Genomic DNA, 23,858 nt, shown 5'->3' with positions numbered 1-23,858 from the left:
TCTTCTAGTTTCAAAGTATTACTTCTTGTCCTATTGCAGTGGGCCCTGCTATCTTTCATAAATGCCCCATTTAAGTATTAAAGAGTGGCACTAAGGGTCTCCCTGGAGCCTTCACTTTTCAGGCTGAACAATCTCAAGTGTCTCAGCTTCTCATAGGAGAGGTGCTCCAGCCATGTTATATTTTCTGTGGCCCTTCTTTAAGACCTGTTTAAATGTATCCATTCTTTCCTGTGCTCAGGATCTCACAGCTGGATGCAGTGTTCCAGGCAGGGTCTCATGAGAGCAGTGTAAAAGTTAAGAATCACCTCCTCTCTCAGTGTTTTGTCCACCAACATTCCCAAGTGCTTCTCAGCAGTGCTGCTCTTTTTCTGTTCACACCTCAGCCTATATTCTGTTGGCCATACTGTGCAGACTGGAAAGAGAGTGGACTGCAGCATGCTAAGTGGAGTGGATAGACCCCTCTTCTGTGTACAGACATAGCTGGTAGTGTGTCTAGATTTTCTGATTGCTGGGGATTTAGAAAAGCCTCTTGACGAAATGCTACTGTGGTATAACTTCTCTGCGCAGTTTTTTCCTTGAAATGCAAAGCCTTGGTGGGACTGAGCACACAGTGTATAGGTGCCTTTGTCTCCAGCTGTTGGTGCTCTGGCTTTTCCTGCTTAGCAGGATTTAAGAAACCTGTTCTGGGTAGAGTCAGGAGATGAGAAGATGGAGAGAGTTTTGTTTTGGCAGGTGAGGTTCCTTTAGTTCATTTGTCAGTACTCGTTTTACAGTACCAGGAGGATGGAGAAGCAAGATATCGTGTTGTAGGCTTCAGAGATGAGAGAATGAGAAGTGCTTATGTAGCCCAGGTGCTTTGTGAGGCTAGTACAATTCAAGCAAACCTACTATAACCAAATGATTGACAATTCAAGTATATGACCAAACTTATCTGACTGTTTTCTTAATAAGTAGCTTGTCTTATTTTCACTTGTCTTGTTACTTTGTTATTTTCTATCAGCATATTTGAAATACAAATGAATAGGAATTCAGATGTGCTGCCTTGAAATTATAGAGGTCAGATGCTACAAAAACATTTCTTTGGAGTATCTGTACCTGTAAAGAGAAGGTGTTCTCATGCAGATAATTCTGGGAATATAAAGTGCAAGGCAATTCACATTGTGTGGAGGCAAACTGCATTTTTATCAAACAGGGTATATACTCTCCATTTAAAGCAGAAGCAGGTATGACTGGTTAGTTAACAAGACCAGAGAATCCTGGAGAGAGAAAAGAGCTGTCAAATACAAGTGATCTATAAGGATACTCATCAGGTCTCTGGAAAACCTTAACAAGGTTTCCATTTCTTTTGGATTTTCTGAAGAGTATTTACAATGTGGTGTCAAGCACACTGTAAACAAAGCCTTACGTTTCTCACCACAGTGAGAAAGGAGGGTCTTTTTAATGCTTGACTTCTTAAAGATTTCAGAGTTTTTTTCCATTCCTCTCTCACCATTGTTTGAAATGTTTTGGGAAGACCAAAGCTTCTATGACAGCTTTCCTGGTGACATTTAGCAAGCATTGCACAACAGAATTCTAAGCTTAAACTAGGCTGTGTTTTTGTCTTAGAGAGCACACCAATATTGCATACAGGTCTTTGCATGTTTCTGCTGAATTGGGAAATAAGCTGGTGAAGTCCATGTACTGCATCCAGCATTCCTTTTAGTGAATAGTCACAGTATTCAGACTGGCCTGTGGTCACAGTTGTAAATGAAAAGCTAAATGCGTCTATGTTGGCAAGCTGCTACAATGGAAAAGTAGCTCAAAGCTGTGTAGCAAATGTAGAAGTTGAGTCCCACGAACTTCCAGTAAAATGAAAGTGTTGCTTTTAAGTTACTCCTGAAAATAGTGACTCCTCCACCAGCTTGAATGATCCTGTCTGGATAAGCAGTCTGGTGTTTTTGATATAATTTAAGAGCACTGTGATAGAAAAAATAAAAGTATTTTTCTCCAATCTGTGACTAATTAGCCCATGGGCATTTTCTGAAAGCTATTGTCTTTTAACTGTCAATGGATCTCTTCAGTGAACGCAAAGGCAGTCCTGCTGAACAGAATAAGCCTGCTTGCACACCAAGGACAACTTCAGAAGGGAATGATAAAACCCCTGAAGGAGAGAAGCGCATTAAACCTGTATTTTGGCTTCTGTTATGTCAGGCACATGCTATGGAAGAGCAGGCAGAGCAGAGGAAATAACCTACTTAGTTTTGACCAAAATAAAACTTTGTTTTGAAAGAGTTAGATTGACTTAGGCTGAATTGTCTTGGTGCTGATATGCCCTATAAGTCCTACTGATTCATTGCTTGGAAAGTAGAGACTGTTATTGTTGTCTTGCATAACAGCTTTGAAGCTTTGGTTTACTCCCTGGCTTCGCTAGATTTCTTGTTTGTTTTCCTCTGTTCGTCTGCAGGCAGTTGTCCGTCCTCCTTCTGTCTTTTAAGCATGCTGCAGTAGCTGTGCCTCCTGCAGTGGCCGTCTTTGCCTTTGTGTGCATGGGGCACTTTTATTAATTGACTGGGGCAAGCTGATTCTTCCATGTTCAGCACTTCTGTACCCATCTTCCTTCCCCAAGCACTCGTCAACAGCTTCTTTGCATAAACCAGTGCTGCAATTTCATGACTATGCATCCTGGCAGAACCAAGGTGGAAGTTATGGCATCTCTGTGAATCATGGCAAACAAATTGGGAATTTGGGAAGCCCTTCCAGATTCTGGAGTAAAGCAGTTTGGTTTGTGGACCCACCAGAAAGCAGAGAGCTCTGCTATGTTTCAGGGCAACCCTGGGGATATTGGCTGGACTGAACAAGTATTTACGTCTCCTTCCTTAATAAGAGGGACAGTAAAAGAACATCTTGTTTTCTCATATTCTAGCAGTGATTGACAGTGCTCTTAAAAAAAGCTGTTTTTTCAGTTGCTGAGCACTATCTTGTTTTGTTTGAGGTTTTGTTTTTTCAGTGAGGGGAGGGGTGAGAATAACTACTTTAAAGGCTCTGGTGTTCACAAATTCAAATACTTTCTCTTATTCTGGATTGTTGAATGCCTTATATAAGTTGGTGACTTATGGAACAAAGATTCGTAATAATTGCATCTGTTTAAGAGAAATATTTATATAGCTGGAAGTACTGATGGCTGTCTGTTCAAAGCACTAAGCTTTACAGAAAGCCTGGTAATGTTTTACCCTTAATTCATTATTTCTTTTTGATAAAAACAAGATGTATGCCACATGGTCAAATTTATAATCTGGTGTATTGACTTGAAGTTAAAAATCTTTGCCTTTGGTATATTGTTATGCTTTAGCAAACTGAAAGTAATTGTGCTGATTTACGACATGTGAGAATCTGACCCTAACTCTACAGACTGTGTAGTCGGATGTAGCTGTAGTACACTCTTAACAGTAATGCTCTCTTTACTGGAGCTACTGAAAATGAAAATTACTGGAAGTATTGAAAATAAATTCAATAGTCTCTGCAGGAATGAATTGCCCCTCTGGAGTAAATGGTAAGAGCCATTATTCTCTCTATAGTACCTGTAGCATTTAAAACATAGCCATGCTTGCTGTGAAAGCACAAGGCTTGAAACTGCACTGCACATCCTTCCGCCCCAGGCAAACTGCTGCCAAACATCATTTGTTGCAGAGGTTGATGCTATGTTGCACCAGGTGAGTGGTAAGGTAAAAAATTACTATGCTGTCACCTTTCCAAGAGGTTCACTGAATCCAAACAGTTTTCTGGGAAACAAAAACTAAATCCTACTCTTGGTGCTTGTCACCCTGGAGTTTGCAGCCATGACATTGTTGGCTTTTGGAACCACTTGCTATCAGTGCAGGCTCTGGCCAAAGCTACCACAAGGTGCATGTCCTTTTGCCACCTGTGGGAAGCTAGACTTCTTGTGTACACCTTCTGGACTTCTTGTGTACTCTTTTGTGGCGATCAGAGCTTGGGCCAGTTGTGGCTTGCTGCAGTCTCATGACAGCTAAGTCTGGAAATGTGTGGTGGGAAGTGTTAAGGGGCATAGACCTGTCTTTTCAGAGAATTATCATTCTTTGATTGGTAGAAAGCATTGCTTCTTACAGCTGCTGGGAGTTGTTCAGATGAAAAAAAGAAGGATGTGACTACAGATGAGTCTCATTTGATGTGTGAAATACAATAAAGGGCTGAAGGTTGTCATATCAAAAAGGAGGATAGAGATTCTTGGGATATGGAAGTTTCCTTGTGAGTACAGAAACACACTTCAGAGTAGGAGTTAAGTTACACTTTAGATACATGATGAGGACTTTGTCCATGTTTCTCCATCTGTTGCTTCAACTTTTTTACTTAACAAAAACCTTTTTAAGATGATGTATTTAGATAGAGATAATATATAGCATTTTTAGACACCTGTTGTTGAAAAAACCCAAATTGTTCAATATTTAATCTGGTAGAAACTTCATTTTATTTAATCTTATAGAATTTTTCATGTGCTTAGGAAGATATAAACAACATTTCCCTGGCCACCCAAGTCTAGTGCCAGAGCCAGCTGGTGACCATAACCACAGCCTTTTCTTAGCCTTGCTTTTCTGAGCATCTGAGTAGAAGACAGATATAAACAAAGATATTGAGCATGGAAAGTTCCCACTGGAACTGAAAGCTGGCGTTCGCAGTGTGTGAAATGCTAAAATAAAAACACACTGACTGTGTGCGTGGGTCTGGGTGTCAGATAAAAGCGATAGAGGGAAGCAATGAACTCAGTCAAGACTGCACATGGATTTGTGGCAGTGTGGGGGATTGTGCTACACAGCTCTTTCACTAACAGCCCACAACATCCTCTACAAAGGCCAGTAGTGAGATGAGAGCTCATGCTGACACCAGCTGCTGAGGATTACAGAAGTATATTTCAGTCTCATTTTATTGGTTGGGGTGGTTGAATGTAAAGTGATGGTTATGAAGAGGAGGAAAAGTTCTCTTACAAGCTGCTGAGTCTTAAGTCGGCTTTTACAGATGGGCAGGAAAGGTTTTTAGGGTTGTAATGGTGCATCCAGGGAAATATGTGCCTGTTGTGTAATTGTCAAAGAAAGGCAACTTGAATGCTAGACGTTATTAGGAAAAGACTGGGGAGGAGGGGCAGAAAAACCACCTCTGTGCCACAGCATCAAGTCAGCTTGCTGGTTCTCTCTGTGCAATGGCTGAGCTGCTGCTGAGTCTGTACGTGTCTGATGCAGCATTAGATCTTGAATGTGGTGTTTCCCTTTCTCTGTTTTATTTTAGTCCCCTAGTTATTCTTTCATGTAATCTATGTACATTTATAGGGCTTTTTGTAGAAGACTGTAGATATTTTCCATTTATATAATACTCCTACATAGATCAGGGCATTTGTTCTAGTAAACTTTCCAAGACAGGGACTTCTTCCAAGTCTTGCATTTAACAAGCTGCCTCAGAGAATTACTGCACTTAATTTAGTTGTATTTATATTCACATTAATAAGCTGTGTATGTTCTTTAATGCATTGCACTTAAATTTTTCCAGAAATGAAAAATGTATTATCAAAAAAAATTTGAAAAAAATTTATCCTCCCTGGAGAGCAGTTTGATAATTCTACTTATAAAAATGTTTAGCAAATGCAAAGTTAGACTTCAGTGTTAAAGATAAAAGAAAAAATTAAATAAAACCTAACATGTTAAAATACAAATATACAAATAAATGTCTGTTTGAAAAACACCAGAATTGAATTATGGTGAGTATTTTCCCAAAGAGGAAACAAAAGTAGTTTTTAACGCCTTCTAGACTTTTCCTCAGGACTGAATGGTCTTTTCAAAAGGGAGAGAAGTTTATGTGTTATATCTGACATATCATGAGCAATTCTCACCCAGAATTCTCACCATTTGCGTAGGACACCAATACATACCTAGAGTCCCTACGGGGCATAATTCACTGTTTCTTCTTCCTAGTTTGGATTCTGCTTTTAAGTCAATGTTGAGAACAGAGAGAAAAATGCTTATGTGGAAAAAGTGTGACATATTGAAGGGTATAAATAGCCATCTTTTTTCTAAGCGTTACACAGCTCATGAGTTACAGTGATTACCAGCTTTTATGTCCTGCCTTGCTGGGGAGGCCTGGAGAGAGATGTTTTCTGTTTCTTTTCAAGTATATGTTGTAAAGGTGCTGGCTGTACATTCCATGAGTTGCCATATGTACACATGGCCCTCATCTTTATTAAAACACCAAGTCAAACAGAATGCTGTAGGAAAAGTGGCCCAGGAAGTGATGCCTTATGGGCAGAGCCTGCTGCAAAGCCAGATCTTGTGTTCGTGTGGACAGGGAGCAGCACTGTGATGCCCAATGGCTAGATGGCTTCTTGTTGAGCATTGGCAAAAACAAATTTTTCACAAGAAGGAAGTAATTTATAATTGAATAGCAGAAGGCCTGAAGGTAAACTTGTCAAATATGGTTGGTGCAGTATGCCTGGCAAGATGCTTGGAGAGACCTCATAAAGCCCCCTAAACCTTTAGTTAAATGTTTTGTGCAGTGTCTGAAAGCTGCAATTGAATGGCTTTCTTTTGACTTGTACAACCCATAGATGTGTCTGCTTGTAGCTCATCACTGAGTTTGTATGGGTCAAGAAATCTTTATCCTTTAAGAAGATCCACCTGTCCTCTTCCTTTAAATGCTTTTTCCTCAGAATTTTGTGTTTCATCTACTAAACCTTCACAAACAGTGTCTTCTGGCTTGTTTTTCATAATGAAAGGTCACCCCTTAAAACCCATAAAACCTCTCCTAGCTGTCAGAACTTCAGACTTAATTAAGCCTGGGACTTAATTGATAGGAATGTAGGATTCTGCCCCCTCCCCTCCCCCCCCAATATTGTTAATGCTTTAGTTTGCTGACATTTTGGGTTTATTTCTTTCTGTGTGGAATGTGCAAAATAAAAACAAAATGGTGACTTGCAGGAGTAATTTCACCCCCTGAGGAATGTGACAAGCAGAGGAGGAGTTGTGTGAGTAGCTCCTGAAAAACATGTGAAAATCTTTCACTGAGAATGTTACCTTCTATGTTTGGACACTGCTTATCTCCTGCTGTTTGTCTCCTGATATTCCTTAATGTGATTATTTGCAAATGCTTCAATTTTCTGGCTGACATTTTAGGAATCTAATTATTTTCTGTATTGTCTTCTTCTGTATACATTCAAACAATTGAAACCTTTATGCACCTTCCTATTTTGCTCCTTGTCTGAAACATTCATTCACTGTTTGGTTTTACTGATTCTCTGAAGCTGCTGACTTAGTATGCTCTTCTGTGTCAAACAAAATGAGATGTTTCCTTATCTGAACCATATGTTACTGTCTTTATGCAGGACCATGTTTTTCTGGATTTGTCAGTGCAAAGAGAAAATTGTGCTACTGACTGACTTGGGTTTTGGTACGTGTACTGGCTTGGGTTGTGTAATTAAGTAGAGAACATCTCTCAAGGTCCATGGGAGGAGCATGTCTTCCATGAGCTGCTTGTTGGAATTCCCTGAAGTGTTTGGGTAGGGCTCACTTGACCTGTGCATTGAATTTGTGTGCATTTAAATCTAATAGCCCCTTAGAGAGGGTGGTCTTTCAAACTTTAGCTGCCTGCTGCATCTTGCAGATCAGAAAATTCCTGTGATCAGTCTGCACCACCATGCTCTCTTTCCTTTCTAGCCAACATGCTTCTGAACTAGAAAAATGAGGGAAAACTGTGTCATTTCACTGAATTTCATTAGTCATTGCTAGCTCTCACCTCTTTATGAAATTCTTGACATCTGCCTGTTTATATTTGAAGCTTCATACTCTGCTTTTCATGGGTCAGAGCCATAATTCCTTTGTCACAACGCTTCTGCCTTCAGAGGGTGTTTCCCCTCACCTAGCCAGGTCCAATAAACTTTGGGCACCACTCTGAGACAGTGACAAGGTCACCTGAGCAAGTGGCTGAGGAAGATGTCTTCAAGGTAGGAGTGACAAATTTCAGACTGCAGGTGGTAATGGGCAGGTGGCCTTTGACCCTTTTCTCCTGTAGCTTCTACAGACCTGCTCTCACCTCAAGCAGGTGACCTTCCTAAGAGCATCAACAGAAGTACTGCTGGCACCTAAGGAAGGAGCAAGTTTAATTATGTTATCATTATATTACTACCACATGTCCATGTAGAGAAAACACATATCAGCGATGAGATTCACCAGTTCTCTGTGTAGACTCATGCCTGTTTTCTGGAGCAGGAGATGCGTCTTTCCTCTGCCTGGATAATGACTTTGCTTTCCTTGGTCTCCTCTGCACTGGTAGGCTATGTGCTCCTCCCCTCAGTAGTGATCACCTCCAAATCTGTTAAGCAACTGCATTTGCAGCTGTAAGAATCCACTTCATCATCCTTTCTTTGACTGTTTCCTTCCGTGATCTGCCCTATTTGGCTGGAAACAGCCATGAACTTTGGAGATGCACATAACACTTCATAGCACCCAGCAGAAGATTTGGTTCTGCTCATTCCCGCTTTATTTCATCAGTGCAGTAATCATTTCGGGTTCAACCATGGATGATGAATAACACATTTGAACACAGTAGTGACTTGCAGTGCTTCTTTTTCTGACTTGTAGATTAATGGAGAAAAAAAAATGCTTACTGCTCATATTAAGATGGGTGCCAAGAGGAAAGGTGTCATCCTTTTTGTGCCACCAGAAGGAAAATTTACTTAGTGTGGGATGGCAATAAGCTGTTTAGAGAAGTGGACCTGGATTTTAATGCTTCAGTTGGCCTGGAAGGAGAAGTGTGCAATCAAAAGTCAATGAGCTGGAGAAAGGGGAGGAGAGGAAATTGGCTGCTTTTGGTGGCACTAGTGCATACAGTCAGTGGCAGCAGTGGACTGCAAATGGGAAATTTGAAGCACTTGGGGTGTTGTCAGATACTTGGGAAACTTAGGAAGTGGTACACTGTGCTTAGGAAAAGCAGGGAGGGGAAAACCCGCTGTGTACAGCAACAGTTGCTGCTGGCAAGTGATCTTCTGCCCTGGCACTGGGAGAGGTCTGAGCTTCCACTCAAGAGGTAGGGAGCTGAGCATCTGTGCAAGGCTTCACGCTTGAACTGGTGGAGAGTAATTCTGAAAGAAAGAGGACTGTAAATCCATAGCTGCATGGCTTACTAGTTCCTAATTAATCAGAGGTGGTGGGAATGAAATAAAGAATCCCTTGTTTTCTTCACACAGCTTAATGTAATGCAAATTCATGGTAAGAAGCTGTGAAAAATATCCCCTCCATGAGAAATTATCTTTTAAAACATTGTAATGCTTGAAAGCATGCTTTGTGGAGCTTGCATGGAATTATAAACCTGTAATAAAAGAAATAGTTACTCTTGACTTTCAAAGCTGCCTATAATTGGCAACCTTCATCCATTATACTCAGTTTGTAACAATACTTTATTTCTCACATTTATGTCACATGCACTAGCTTGTAGAATAATTCACTTGCGAACATGTCCTTCTGTACTGGCTATATCAAAGAGCTGTTTTGGACTGCTTAAAATTTTTTTTGAAATTTAAGAACTCATTTTGATGCTCATGGACAGAGAGAGTGTGGGAGGACATGACTTGCGTTAGGCTTGTACTGTTCTGGGATAAGCTGTCCTTCCTTTTCGATTGCCAGCATCTTAGTAGCAAAACAACTTGGAGTTCATGCACTGCTCAGGGTGTGACAGTTGTGTACATTCTCAAACCTAGGGGATAGCAAATGTGTTTAAAAATATGTATTCCTAATTGTGTTTGACTCCATTTTTTGTTTCGTTTGATTGTGTTTCTTAAAGTCCCTTGCTTGTGAAGAGTTGCTCATGGTTCTTACTTTATTTCCACAGTTTGCAACTTCATGTCTCACGAAAAGTGCCTCAAGAATGTCAAGATACCATGCTCATGTATTGCTCCCAGCCTTGTAAGGGTGAGTAAAGAGACACTGGCTTGTCTCCTTCTTGGGGTAGTACCACACATTTATCACTAATGAACATGGTGCTGTATTAGCAGTGGTTTTCTTCATATCATAATGCAAAAATTGTATTAGTCATCACTGAGGCTTTTATAGCTGCTTGCAGGCAAAGCTACTCTTCCTTTGAAAGTCTGCTGTGAGCAACTATAGATACTCTGTCTTTGAAGACCAGTTATTTGCATTCTTTAATAGTTACTAGATGTTCTTACTGTGTGTCATTACCTGGAACTTTCGCAATAAATACTTGCTTTCAGATGGCTTGTGACCTTCTCCCACAAGACTTTATGTGTAGGAGATTCATTCAAAGGGTGTGAAACATGAATCAACCTTACAGAATAGGATGCGACTAAGGTACTAAGAAGCTAAACTGAAGAGAAAACAAAGTGTGTTATCCACTTGGGAAAGGATGACAGAAGAGGAGTGGAAGGGGAGAAGGACATGAGAAATTTACTAGAGAAGGAGTAAAATACTACAAATACCTTAAAGAGCCACAGGCAAAAGTTGAATGAGGCATAGCTGTAAAATCAGTCATGTTCATTACAGACCTTGCTGACTCAAAGCATATTTATGGGAATCCATTGTGTAGACCTGTGAAGGGGAGCTGATTCCCTTCTTTGTGTCGTAAAACATTTTACCAGTTCCTTTTTGTTGTGGGAGCCTGTGTAGGGGGTGAGATGTGGAAGTTTGAAAACACTGCAATCTGAGTTACAGGGATTGGATAAAGAGAAATTATCCATTTGTTTTTCTTCAATATGCTTCGTCTAGGTGATAAAGTTGCTAGACTGTGCCAATGCAAAGCTTTGCTTTTTATCTTTTTTGCTTTTCCTCTCTCCTTACATAACTTTCATCTTGAGAGGTGTCAAAAAGGTGTCTGATACATAGAAATTTGCCAGTGAAACAGCAAGAAATACTGCTGTAAGTCTTAAAACCCATGGTAAAGGGACATGGAGGTAGTGAGAAGTGCTTTTACTAAGAATTAGCATCTTCCGCTGTTTCAGTATGTAGGCAATCAGTCATTGTAGCAAAAGGAATAGTGAATCAGATGATATAGGTATCTACAAGGGCCTCTTAGGGGGATGGCAAAAATCCAACTGGAAAATAGTAATTTAATTCAGAGTGTAGACATTGTAAACATTTATGACTGTTTCTTTTGTGGATTTGCTGTAAATTTAATTCATTGTTCAAAATGGTATTTGTTCTTTTGCTTTTATATGGTAAAACTCCTCACTTTAAACTTACTAATGTTCCCATTTGCATCAGTTGTCGACGTCAGTGTAATTTTTTTCTCTCTTGTCAGTCCCTGTAATCTATCTGCCCCAAAATTTTTATCTTGTGATTTATCTGTAAATAATAAACACAAATTGTACTGCGCAGCGAGGATAGTTATTTGGTGGGGTTGTCAGTCTTTGAAACTGTTTGCAGTTCAGCGTTGCTGTGTTTAGCTTGAAGAGCCTTTTGTGTTTTCCATCTTGAGCTGTAATGATTTTATTTTGAAAACTCTGGATTGTACTGTTCGTTCTGGACAGTCATGTCCTCCTTGACGTGGTCATCCAAGTTGCATTAATCCTGATCAGCTGCACAAGTGAAGGCTGCCATATGGGAGACGTCGTTTTGCATGCAGGCTTCGTGAAAGCAAATACCAGACTTGGCATTTGCGTAAAAAATATAACAGAGAGAAAAACAAATGACAGCCATTTATACAATTTGTGGAAAGTTTATTTTCTTAATCTCTCCTTTCAGATTATTTATTTATTAAAAGGTCTGACGTAGAAGGCAACACTGGTGGGATTTTTTTCTGATAGTTCTTTCAGCTATGTCAATATTCAGTGTATTACAGAAATGAGACTTTTTTTTTTTTACTTGCCTGGATTTCATCTAGAGAAGATGGCAATTGTTAAAGCTCATCAGAATGTGTGTCATTTGATACTAAGACAACCCATCAGAGAATAATTTTTCAGCAGATGTTTGGTGGAAACTTTTATTCCTGACAGTAGGGTATCCTTCCCGGGGTCAAGTAAAGGCCCACAGAGTCACAAGCATGCCACAACTGCATCCAGTTGATGAATTTTTTTCTCTATTGTAATTCATTATCACCTGCATTTAGTATTCCAGAGTGGATCCAGGTCATGATGTTTCTAAACAAACCTTTGTGGATCAGTCTTCTGAAAAGTTTGCAGGGCATATGATTTGTTCAAATTCAAACTCTCTCTTTCCTACATTCCCTTAAGTATTTACCTACTTCAGTACGCATTAAAAAAAAAAAAAAAAGAGGAGAAAAGGAGGACAAAAAATAATCCACACCCAAACACCAACACAAAACAAAATAACAGTAAAAACAAAACATTTTTGGGGGTGAAATGTGAAGTTTTGTTTTCCCTTGTTGGGTTGGAATTGAAGCTGTATTACAGCTTCTTAGAAGTGTGTGTGTATTTTCTATGTAACCGTTCTTGGGAAACTAAATTGAAATGAGACCACATGAAGAATGGTTTAGTGATGTTCAGCATTTGCTGTGCTTATTTTTCCTTGTTGGTGTGTTGTTGCATTGCTCTAATGCTTTCTAAACATTTCCATTTTAAGAAGGTTTTGAAGTCTGCTCACGAGACTTTGTTGTGTGCTGTTATTCTTAAAGCCAGGTTATTTAGAATGGAAAAACGCTCGTCTAGGTAATCAGCTTCTGAATCTTTGTGTGCTAAAAATAAAACTTTTCTTTGTAAGGAAAGCTGCTGCATTCATGGGCTGGGGCAAGGAATGGGAAGGCTGTGGTGCTTGCAGCAGTCTCTGCTCTTGTAATTGTATGCAGACCTGAGTTTCTCCCTCTGGATGCTGGTTTCAGCTGTGTGCAGTGTGGTTATTTGGGTCAGTAACAACAATCTGAAAGTAGATCATCTTTCTGGGGGGACCCATAGCAATGGGATGAGGGGCAATGGTTTTAAACTAAAAGGGGATGCATCCCCTTAAATCTGACTAGATTTAAGGAAAACATTTTTGCAATAAGGTTGGTGAAATACTGTCACATGTTGCTCAGAGAGGTGGTAGATGCCCCATCCCTGGATGTCTTCAAGACCAGGTTGGACAGGGCTCTGAGCAACCTGATATAGTTGAAGGTGTCCCTGCTCACTGCATGGAAATTTGGACAAGGTGACCTTTAAAGGTTCCCTTCCAACCCAAACCGTTCTGTGACTGTGGTTTTACCTGGGCCCTTGCTGGGTAGCCACCTTCTGTCAAGACAGTCTCTCTCTAGCATTTGACCCATGCTTCTGTTGCTTCAGCAAGGCAGTTGCTTGGAAACAGTCACATGGCATAATTTAGAATCCAAATGAGGGTTAAAACTACTTTCTGGTAATCTTGGCACTGCACCCAGGTTTTCTCCCTTTTCTCCCTGAAGGGGAACCTCAGGGCTTGAGGGAAGGAAAGGCTAGTTCCTCCTAGTTTGTAAACTCAGGAGAGTTTATTATGCTCTCTTGAAACTTGATCTGAAGTCCCAGATGAGCTCTACAGCTGTATCACTGACTCTTCAGTTTCAGAAGCATTATGGGATGGCACTGTGTTTGTTTTAATTCTTAATCTTTGTCTTGATAAGAGGACATGGACATTGAATTCCTCTTTAGCAGTAACGCAAGGAGTGAGTGACTTTTATGGGTTATTTTTTCTTTACAGTACAAAATATACTAGTCCAAGCAACTCTTAATTGCAGTAGAAAGCTTTTACACAAGTCTTACTTTTGAGCAGAAGCATCATATTCTGATTTGAAATAGCATGGGATGCATTATCCATTGCAAAGGGTCCTTGAGACCTTGGAGTGTATAAGGCCAAATGTCCTGTCACAGAGATCTGCAGGCTGAAGAAAAATAATCCTGGATATAGTGAGATAGCATATAGATGTGTGCATCATTCCCTTGTGTTAGCCCAAATTAAAATTTTGATAATTAAGTATTTGATTTTGTCTCTCCTGTCCTATTATGTGTTGAGACACCATTTAACTTTGTATTCTTACTTCATTTCAGAGTGCTCAGAGCAAGAACATCAGTTTGGACACAAGTGAAGAGTAGTTGCTAGACACTGTCCCTAAAATGCCAAAGCAATAGAGGACATTCCAGAGCACAGAGTGTATTCAAGTTGCAGAAATATTTTGCTACTAAATAAGAGGTTGCAAACAAATCAAAGTGCTATTTTTGATTACTGATTAATAAGGAAGTAATTGAAAAGATGTCAATAAGGGCAAAAGCTGAATCATGAAGTTGTTGGCTTCTTTCAGAGAGCGTATAGTCTAGGCCTGGACAGAACAGTCATGGGGTGGAGTGAGGTGTGTTCACCATATCTATCTCCCTAGAGCAAAGGTTTATGGTGTTGAAGTGAACCTTAGAAACTTTAGATAGGCAAGTGCTTCTACAGTTAAATATCTGTAGGTGTTTTTGTTTCAGAAACACCGTTTTAATTTTTATCATGAAATTTTTTTTTGGCCTTATGGTGAGAGCAGTCTTTGAGAATGACTCTGTGTGACTGCCCTTGTGGGTGTCTGATGAAGATGGTTGCTTCCAAGTGCTTGTGCTTATCCTTAAAATGAAAGAGTGTTTTTGAACTGCAAGTTAGTGATCTTAAGTTAAATTTCTTTTAATCAACCCTTGGAGGCTGTTATTGAGAGTTTTAGAATCCTTGTTTCTGTCTACCCTTTCCTTCTTGGAAGCTGTTCAGCCCCACAGTACCTTAGGTCCTGCCACCCTGGTTTCTTAACTCTCCGGTATTTTTTGCAAAATCATGCCAAGTGCAAATCATCCTGATGTGATGGAGGAGGAGATAAATGGGCAAAATAATGTCTAGACATAGGCCTAGAAAAAGTTTTTAGTACGTATTTCCTTTTTAAGACTGCCCAAGACAGCAGCTGCGACATTCGCATTTGATATATCTGTATTTCTCTCATTGCCCTTTGCACCTGGAAGTCTTTGCCTCATGATTCAAGATAAAACTTTCTTCTGCCTGAGCTGGTAGAAAAGAAGCTGCTGCTGGGTGGAAAACAGACTTTCCTGGAGCTGCCTTTTCTCTCCTGCTGTTGAGGCATCCTGAAGGCTGCAGACCAGTATGACAGCCTGGTCTGACTCTATACACAAATCAGAGGGTCTGGAGGGTAGCTGGGCCACTCTGAAAGTGACTCCACCGTAGTGGAAGAGTACTTGAATTCATGATATACTGTTGATCACATGCTTGATATCCTGTGACATTTCAGGATGAGGAACAATTTTAAAAGGCATTGTGAAAAGAAAGCAATTCTGTCCTTTATTTTTCTTCCAAAGTGTGGATTTTAAAAGCAGTATGTTGCAGGGGGGGTTTTTTTGTTTGGTTGTTTGTTTGTTTGGTTGGTTTTTTTTTTGGGGGGGGGATTGTTGTTGTTGCTGCTGTTGGGTTTTTTTTTGTTTTTGTTTTTGTTTTTTTTTGTTACTGCAAAACTGCTATGCACTTGCAGAGATTGCACTGAAGTAGTTAGAATCTTAGCTTTCTATAGGATCAAATTTTATTACAGGCTGATAGGAACATTTATAGATATATATTACATTCTCTAATGCTTTGCATTCCTTAACAGATGGCAGGAAATAGAACAGGATCTAGGAGTATCTTATCCCTGAGTGCAGAGTCATTCTGGAGATATACTGGAGTGTTGCCATTATACTTTCTGTTGATATGCATCTGATCAATATTGTAAGGGCACTTAGATGTCATTTAATGGTATTACTAGAAGAAGTTTTCTGTATTTTTCTGTGGAAATCGATTTTCGTGGTTTTCATTAGGTAATTTAAGTAGATGGATTGGAAAAGCAGTTTTAAACTCTCATGAATTATTAACATTTTTTCTGTAGGCCACCTCATGCTTCTGTACTTTGCTTTACTTATGGAGGTAGATATAAACTAGGTAATAACATGAAATGCTCTGTATTCTTTCATGGTGTCTCACTGGCTTTTCTAGTCTGAGTTTCAAATATATATATATATATATATATATATTAGGTAGGTGCTTGGAACTTGTTCAGCAACGAAAACGTGTTGGGATGTAATTGTGTAATTGATGCATTTGTTATGTTGCACTCACTCTTCTACCTTTTCTCTGTTTCCGTGTTTCTCCCATCCCATTTTCCATCAGGCTCTACGTTGCTTTTATAACTGTCATCTTCCAAACCATATTAGAAAGACTACTCATGATAACCAAAGTTTCTTTGGCTTGATTTATAAGAAAGAAATTAAAGAAACATTTCCCCCCTTCTTTTCCCCTTCTCCACCCCCCCCCTTAACATTAAAATGGGCAAGTTGTTCCCTTCTGTTTGACAGTGCCTTGAGACTTCAGACAATTGTCACCATGGTCTGAAAAGCTGAAGAATTTACACTTGGTCTCCTTCACTTGAGTGTTCTAGATAAGCACAGTCAGATCCTGAATAAGTTTGCCTTCTGTCAAAGTCCCTTCTCACATTTTTTTCCCAAAATAAATACTGTTTTTCACATGTTCTTTATTTTAGCAGAACCTCTCTGTGACAATACTCAACAGCCTGCATTTCTAAGCTACGCTTAAGAAAAAATAGCCAGACTCATGGCCAGAAAAGGAGTCCCCTGTGTTTCAAACCTGGGTTGTTGTGGGGGTTGGATGCTCATGCTGGGTGTCCAGAGCAGTTTGTTCGCACCTCAGAGCTAAGGGAGGTCTCCCCTGTGTCTGATTTCAGGGTGCTTGAGGCTGTGGCAGGGGTAGGGCACTAAAAGATAACACTTGAAACCTGAAGACAAGTGGGGATGTACAGAAAAGCTTGCCTGAAGAAATCTGACTAGGGCTTTTCAGCTCCTTGCAGTTGCAGTGTCTGGGTCAGATTGTGCTCATATAATAATTTCTTTCCAACTTTCTGCACATGAATTCATTGTGCAGGATGAATTTTGTGCAAGTGGCCTTCCCCCAGCAAACTTTGTTGTTTTGGAGCGGCTAGAGTTGGCTGCAGCTGTGGCACTTTACCTCCACAATAACTGAGCCCAGGTAACTTGCATGTCACTGTACAGAGAGGTTTGTTTCTTCCTTCTCTTGTGGAAGTAGCAGGGTGGGCAGGGATTATGAGCCTTAATCTGGGATAGTTTGATTAAAGCTTCTTAGGCTTTCCAGGATAATTTACCCCCACCAAGGATATATATTCTTTTTGTAAACATACATTATATGGCTTGAGTATTCTGATTTTAAAAAAAATTAGGTAAGCCAGCTATGAACTTTATATCAGAAATGGAGGGCTGCAGAGAATGAAATTTCAGTTTGGGCTGGAAGGAGTAGGGTATGGACCTGAAAAGAATGGTTTGGCTGTATTTTTTAATCCCCAACTTGTACATCAAGTTAAAACTTGAAGCTTTTGGAGGCAATGCTGTTATATACCGTATTGGAGATACTGATATGGAGTCTTTTCTGTAGGCTGGCTGTCAGCCCAGTTTGGTGGGGAGTGTGGGATCTGAATGGGCAGTTTCCTGATCAGTCAGGGACCAAGGATTCTTCACAGTCTGCTAGGGCAATGAGCTGGTGACTCTGTTTCACTGGTCAGCTGCTGTGCACTATTCTGTTCATGTTTAGTAACACAAACATATTTCATACCTCTCTTTGTCCTCTTTTACCTCCCAAAACCAAATTCTGAGGAGCACTGAGGAACCACATACTTTGCAGTTTGGGGGTTACTGATTTTTCTTGATTAAACTTCCAGCATTGTTCTTTTCTCCTTGTGTTGCATCTGGCAAGACTTTATCTCACTTCTTTCATTGTTCATGCTTGAATAATAGGATTGTTTGATGTAACTGTTCCCATACTTTCTGAGAATAGAAAGTTCTTGTGGGAATTTGATGCTTATAATTGGAAGCAACTCCTTGGGTCATCAAATTCTGTGTTCACAGTACATATCAGATTTGCTGCTAATAGTTCTCAGGAAAACCTCAACATACAAGGAGAAAAATTCAAATCCTGATGAATAATTGAAGGATGTTTTACCAGTATATCTGAGAGGAAAAGCTGCTATCTGTAACTACATGTATCTGAAGTCTTTATTTCCAAAGTTTTACTGGGAATGATTAATTTCATTTGAGACCTAAATAATAATTTGTCAGTTTTTACCAGAAATAGAATCACAAGATAAACTTGATGTATAAAACTTCATTGTAGCAAGAAGTGCATGTGAAATGCATAATACTAAATACCTAAATCACGGCAAACTTTTGTGGAATTCATTTGGTTTTCAGGACTTTAAACATGCAGTTATGTTCTTTCCTCCTAATGTGAATCTCACTTTAGCAGAGCTGTGCATCTTGTAGGAAGAGTAGTCTCTAGAAAAGATATGAAGCTTAAGTATGTTTCTTATTCTTTACTTTGCTTCATCTGTTGTTCCTTTGGTACTCTCAGTTCCCATCTTCATTATTAATCAAGAATTAATAATTAATAAAATCAATTAAGCAAGAAAAAAAACAATTTAAGGTAAGTGAATAATAAGAAACACATTTGCTAAAACTGTTGGTACAGACAGCTCTTGCAAGAGAAAATCGTGGTTTATCATTTTCAACCTACAGTCAAGAGGAAACTCAGTTTGGATGTACTTCAGAAGCTGGATACCATTCAGGCTTTGAAGCTTTGGATAAGGCAGGGGGAGACCAACCAATCCCTTTGGTCAGCGAATGGCCAGGCTGTATTTGGAGAGGAAGTGAAACGTGTGTAGAGAGCACTGAACTGTGGCAGCCCAGAGATGTTAGAAGTTGTCTTGTGCGTGTCTTTAGGGTATTTTGTTCACCTGTGCAGTAATTACTCTTTAATTGTCCTTGATTCAATTAAGAATGCTTAGAAGAATAGCTGTGATTACAGGTATGTCCCAAAGGAAGCCTTTGGATTCATGTTATTGTGAATCATCAACAAGCTAATCAGCTTAAAAATATATACAATACATATTAATTCCCAAGAATTTAAAAAAGTTACATTTAAGTATTTAACGTATATTTCTAAGTATGAATATTTTTTAAGGATGTTTTATCAGTCTGTTTATTCTTATGCTTAGTTAAGTTCACACTGTGTATACCGCCCTGTTGTTGCAAGATATAGCAGCTTCTATGAATTTTAACTGACACTTTGGAAGTTGAAATTGATAATGTCTTATGCATTTTTTGCTGGCAGGTTCCAGTTGCACACTGTTTTGGGCCTCCAGGACTTTACAAAAGAAAGTTTTGCGCTGTGTGCAGGAAGTCCCTGGAGTCACCTGCCTTTCGATGTGAAGGTAACTCAAACCCTACTTGTATGGCCATCTGTGTGCCACCCAGTAACCTACAGTTTCCTTACACTGCATACCTCGAGTGCTTGAGAAGTTTTTGGTTTGTTTATTATCCATTCATTGGTCGTGGGAAGGTGTACTTCAAACTAAGGAATAATAAATCAACCACCTTCCATAAACTGCAAATTTTGTCAAACCTGTATGCTTTTTCATCTTTCCGCCAATTTGCTTTGAGCCAGTCTGTGGTAGTGTGCAATGAATCCCTGCCTGAGATGGGCAAAGAATGAGGAGCTGTTACGGTGAAAGACTTGTCCTGTTGCAGTAATTTATTTCTGTTTCCACTGGAAACTTTTGATACAGAAAATCATCAGGTATTCGTATTTCTAGAAAAGCATGTAGAATTTCCTGTGTTACTAGTCTCAGATATCTGTTACTTGCAATGAAGATGAGGTACCTTCAATGGAAAGATATTTGAAAATATTATTTGTCAAAATAGTACTGCTCTGAGTGTTCTGACATGGATTCTCTGAAAAAACAGTAATTAAAGAAATCACCCAAATACCAGATTTTTTATTTGAAATACATGTTGGCATGGGTACATGACTAATTTTGATGTAGGACAGCTCTTCAATTCTCCCTTGTCTTAAATGTCTATTAGGTGTTCAGTTGAGTTATGAGGTTAAATAGAATTTACTGTTTTATAGGAATATTACATCTGAACTGTTTAAAAAAAATTCTAATGAATGAAAAATCAATTCTTCAGGGAATTGAGTTGCTTCCAAAATCGCTGTTTTGCTAAAGATAATGTCTTATTAAATATTATTTTTCTGTGTGTATGTGTAGGGGAAGCAATCCTCTTTGATCATGGCATTTAGACTTAGAATGGCACAGTATTTCTGTTTCTGCTTTTATCTGTTGAGTTGCATAATGGAGCCAAACTGTTATTCTGACTAGTGGGAATATGTCACTTAGTATAGTCCTCATGTGACCGGAACGGTTTGGTAGGATGTTCTGTAAGCTACAGATAGTGCAGGGAATTTTCTAGTGATCTGTTTTAGTAAGACTCAGAACCTGTATGCCATTAGATAAACACAGAAATTTGAAAAGAAAGTGGTTGTCACTAGTTATACCCTCTTAACTATTAGAGGCAAATAGTTTTAGTTTAGTGATCCAATTTAGTTAAAGCTTTCTAAATTTTGCTTTCATATTCTTACTCTATTAGTTCTACTGCATTCACATTCTGTCCATTTGTTGTGGTTTTTCCCAGCCAGCTGCCAAGCCGCACACACAGCCACTCGCTGCCTGCCCCCCCCACAGGGCGATCAGAGAGAGAATTGGAAGACAGTATAATATGGAAAGCAAAACTCCCCCACACACAAGCAGAATAAAATGAAGAAGTAATTCCCTGCTTCCCATGGGCGGGCCGGTGTTTTGCATCTGGAGGACAGCAGGGCCCCCTCACACCTCACAGTGACTTGGGAGGACAAATGCCATCACTCCAAATGTTCTCCCTTCCTCCTTCTTCTGCCCAGCTTTAAATGCTGAGCAGGATGTCAGACGGTCTGGAATGTCCCTTTGGCCAGTTTGGGTCTCCTGTCCTGGCTGTGTCTCCTCTCAACCTTCCCCAACTTCCTCCCCAGCGTAGTAGTACGAAAAGCAGGGAAGGCCTTGGCTCCGTGTAAGCCCTGCTCAAGAATAACTAAAACACCTCTATATTTTCAGCCCCATGTGCAGCACAAACCCAAAACACAGCCCCATTCTAGCCACTGTGAAGAAAATTAACTCTACCCCAAGCCAAATCCAGCACACAAGTGCAAAGGAATTTTTTTTTCAGATGTTTCTGTTTAAGTGTTTGTAAACATGAAGCACATGAAATCACATGTTGTAGCTAGGTATTACAGATGCACCGAACTTTTTTATGGTTTGTTGAAGGTTCTGAATTGTTTTCCTCACATGGATTTTACACTTTTACTATTTTGGTGGTGTGACTTGTTCAGTGCCCTTTTTCTGAATACCAGTAAGTCTACAGTTTGTTTCTCTGCTAATGCACAAGATCCTTCCTTTATTCTTCAAAAATGCTTGTGGAATTTGTTTTAGAAGTCTAATGTTTTAAGCTATCAAACTTTTAATTCAGATGGAGATATTGAACTTTCTTCCTTTTTTTTTTATCTCTAATGACTTAGCTTAATACTGCAAATCTAGTCTTGTTTATGATGTTCATGTCTGATACTAAAATTAAGACCTTTTCCTGGACTCTCTACCATAATTAAGATAAAAATGAGGGTTTAGATGGAATTACCTTCTCTAAACAAATGATTGACATCATTAAATGTACTTGTAAAATAATCCCTTTTTTCAAGTGATTTTAATCACTTGATTTGCACTGCTTATGTATTAAAATGGAATAAACTTTCTTGAAAGGAAGTAAAAGGTTTCACCCACATAAATCTTGTGGGTGCACGGTAGGAGACCTGTTCTCAGAAATGAGCCATGTGCCATGTGTATTAATCCATAGTGAAATACATATATACATGTCATTGGTAAAAATAACAATAGATTGACTCCAGATTCTGGTGACAGTTACTGATTGCTTTGGATAGCTATTTTTGCTACCAGATTTCACTGGTGTCAGTTGATCCTGGACTCATGATGGTGAGAGTTTATTTCCAGGAAGAAGGGATGGAAAGTAAAAACTAGAAATTGGAGTAAGCCAAGCATTTTTTTGGTGCTGAATTCTTTACAAAAGTTCCTTAATAATCATTGAGCAGGTTCAGCAGATTTGCTGGAGAAGAAGGCAGTTAACATTTTAAAGGCTCTTCTCTCAAGTTTATGTATCTGAAATTAATCAGGTTGGGTTTTTTGGCAGTCATAAAAAGCTTTCATAACTAGCTGGAACAGATGATTGTCATTCTGTTATGGGTTAAAGAATTATGCAGATTATGGAATGGCTGATAAAGATGAAATTTCTTTTTGTAGGACCTGTAATTTAATATTTACGTTCAAAAACATCCTCTTTCCTACACTAGGATAGTCAGCTTAAGGGATTAATTCCCTAGGACACTCCCACCATTTATGTGAACATATTTCTTGCCAATTCTGGGCTAGAGTTGGTGCTAGAAGCAGCAGATGTGAATTAAACAAAGGGTAAAACGCCCTCTGTGTTCTTACAAAGTATAGCAAAGGGCAGTGCCTCCCTGTATTGGCAGAATCAACAACAAAACCCCCAATGCTTTTGTGAATTCCTGGAAGCTGCAATGGTTTGCAGGTCAAGCATCTGGTTTGCCTGGTTAGTTGAACTGGCAAAAATGGAAAATATTCCTGTTACATCTATGAACAGGGAGAAATGTGAGGGGAGGAGGGACTGTGCCACAGCTCAGAGAGAAGTTCTTTTGTGCAGTGAAGACACTGAACATGGGGAGCTGTGTGTGTTTGTGGTTGACTTAGTCATGAGTCTGCTTTGGTGTGATGGGAGATTATGTCTTCTCTGAGGTTAGAATAGCACCATGTTAATTCTGCTCTGGAAGAGCCAAAAGAGATTTCAAATTGGGTATTATTCTCTAATTAATAGCATTGTTTTCAAGATACTTTCAGATAATGTGCTAATGTGTGCAGTTGCTACCTTCCAATCTTCAGGTTACAGTTCTCATATTTTTGTGATATGTTTGGAGAAATAACTTGTTTGACTGGAACTGAAAGGTATTTGAAAAATTTGATGCTTGTCTCTTGCTTTCATTTACTTGATGAAAAGTCAGATGCTTTCCCAGAGTATTTACACAGCAGCTACAGGAGGATCTTTTTATCCATCTCTATCTCTGAGGCCCACAGAGAACCCTCCTAACTCTTGAAATGATGAAGCTAGGTATTGAGATCTGTTAGTTATTGTTTTGGGAATATTTATTTTGTAACTCATAACTTTGTAACATAACTGCAGATTCTTTTCTTTCACATCTGGTATTTCAAGTCAGCTTTTAAGTAATGAAGGCATTTTGAAACCAGAACTTGCCTAAAGATTTGCAGGGTTCACTCAAACTTCTTCCACCTACAAGTACCTACAATAGTTTGGAAGGCAATGTTAACCTTATTTTGGAGGGTGCTCTGAAAAAAAGATTTCTTTTTTTTGACAATGAAATAGTGATTTACCTTATATGTGGTGATTGAATCAAAGTGGCCTTCAGGCACAGGTATGTTGGAGTAGGCAGCAGTTCCTGTGAAACTGCGAGACAAAGCCGAGCATTTGTACAGATTTAACTTGCTGTAAGTGGAGGAAATACGACAAGTGCTGCTTATGAGCAAAATTAGCTCAGCCTTTCCTTTATATTTGCTGCATCTTTTTAACACAGAGGAAGTGGAGGAACACGCAAAACAATGCTGGTGAACTTCTTTATTGTCTACCTTTGCTGAATGTAAAGAGCATGAAGGAGAAAAAGTATGGTGTGAAAAGGGTAGTGGAGGAGTATTGAAGGGAGAGTAGAAGAAGATGCAGAAAAACCCTGGGGTTTCCAGCCTAACAAAGTTTTTTTGGTTTTGTGCTTTTAGTTTGTGAGCTACATGTGCACACAGACTGTATCCTGTTTGCTTGCAGTGATTGCCGGCAGTGTCACCAGGATGGGCACCTGGACCATGTAAGT

At 39.4% G+C, this 23,858-nt stretch overlaps 1 protein-coding gene across 1 annotated transcript in view; it reads left to right on the top strand.

Annotated features, from left to right (window-relative positions):
- Positions 1 to 23,858, top strand: part of DGKQ (diacylglycerol kinase theta) — an 87,440-nt gene that overhangs the window by 13,086 nt on the left and 50,496 nt on the right. The window contains exons 2-4 of the mRNA XM_038125571.1: positions 9,859 to 9,938; positions 19,137 to 19,236; positions 23,767 to 23,852. Coding sequence (XP_037981499.1) covers positions 9,859 to 9,938; positions 19,137 to 19,236; positions 23,767 to 23,852 — 266 coding nt within the window. The remainder of the gene's footprint in view (positions 1 to 9,858; positions 9,939 to 19,136; positions 19,237 to 23,766; positions 23,853 to 23,858) is intronic.

The sequence above is a fragment of the Motacilla alba genome, chromosome Z, assembly GCF_015832195.1.
Source record: "Motacilla alba alba isolate MOTALB_02 chromosome Z, Motacilla_alba_V1.0_pri, whole genome shotgun sequence".
NCBI lineage: Eukaryota > Metazoa > Chordata > Aves > Passeriformes > Motacillidae > Motacilla > Motacilla alba.
Note: the sequence above shows the minus strand (reverse complement) of the source record. Positions and strands in the feature narration are given on the sequence as shown.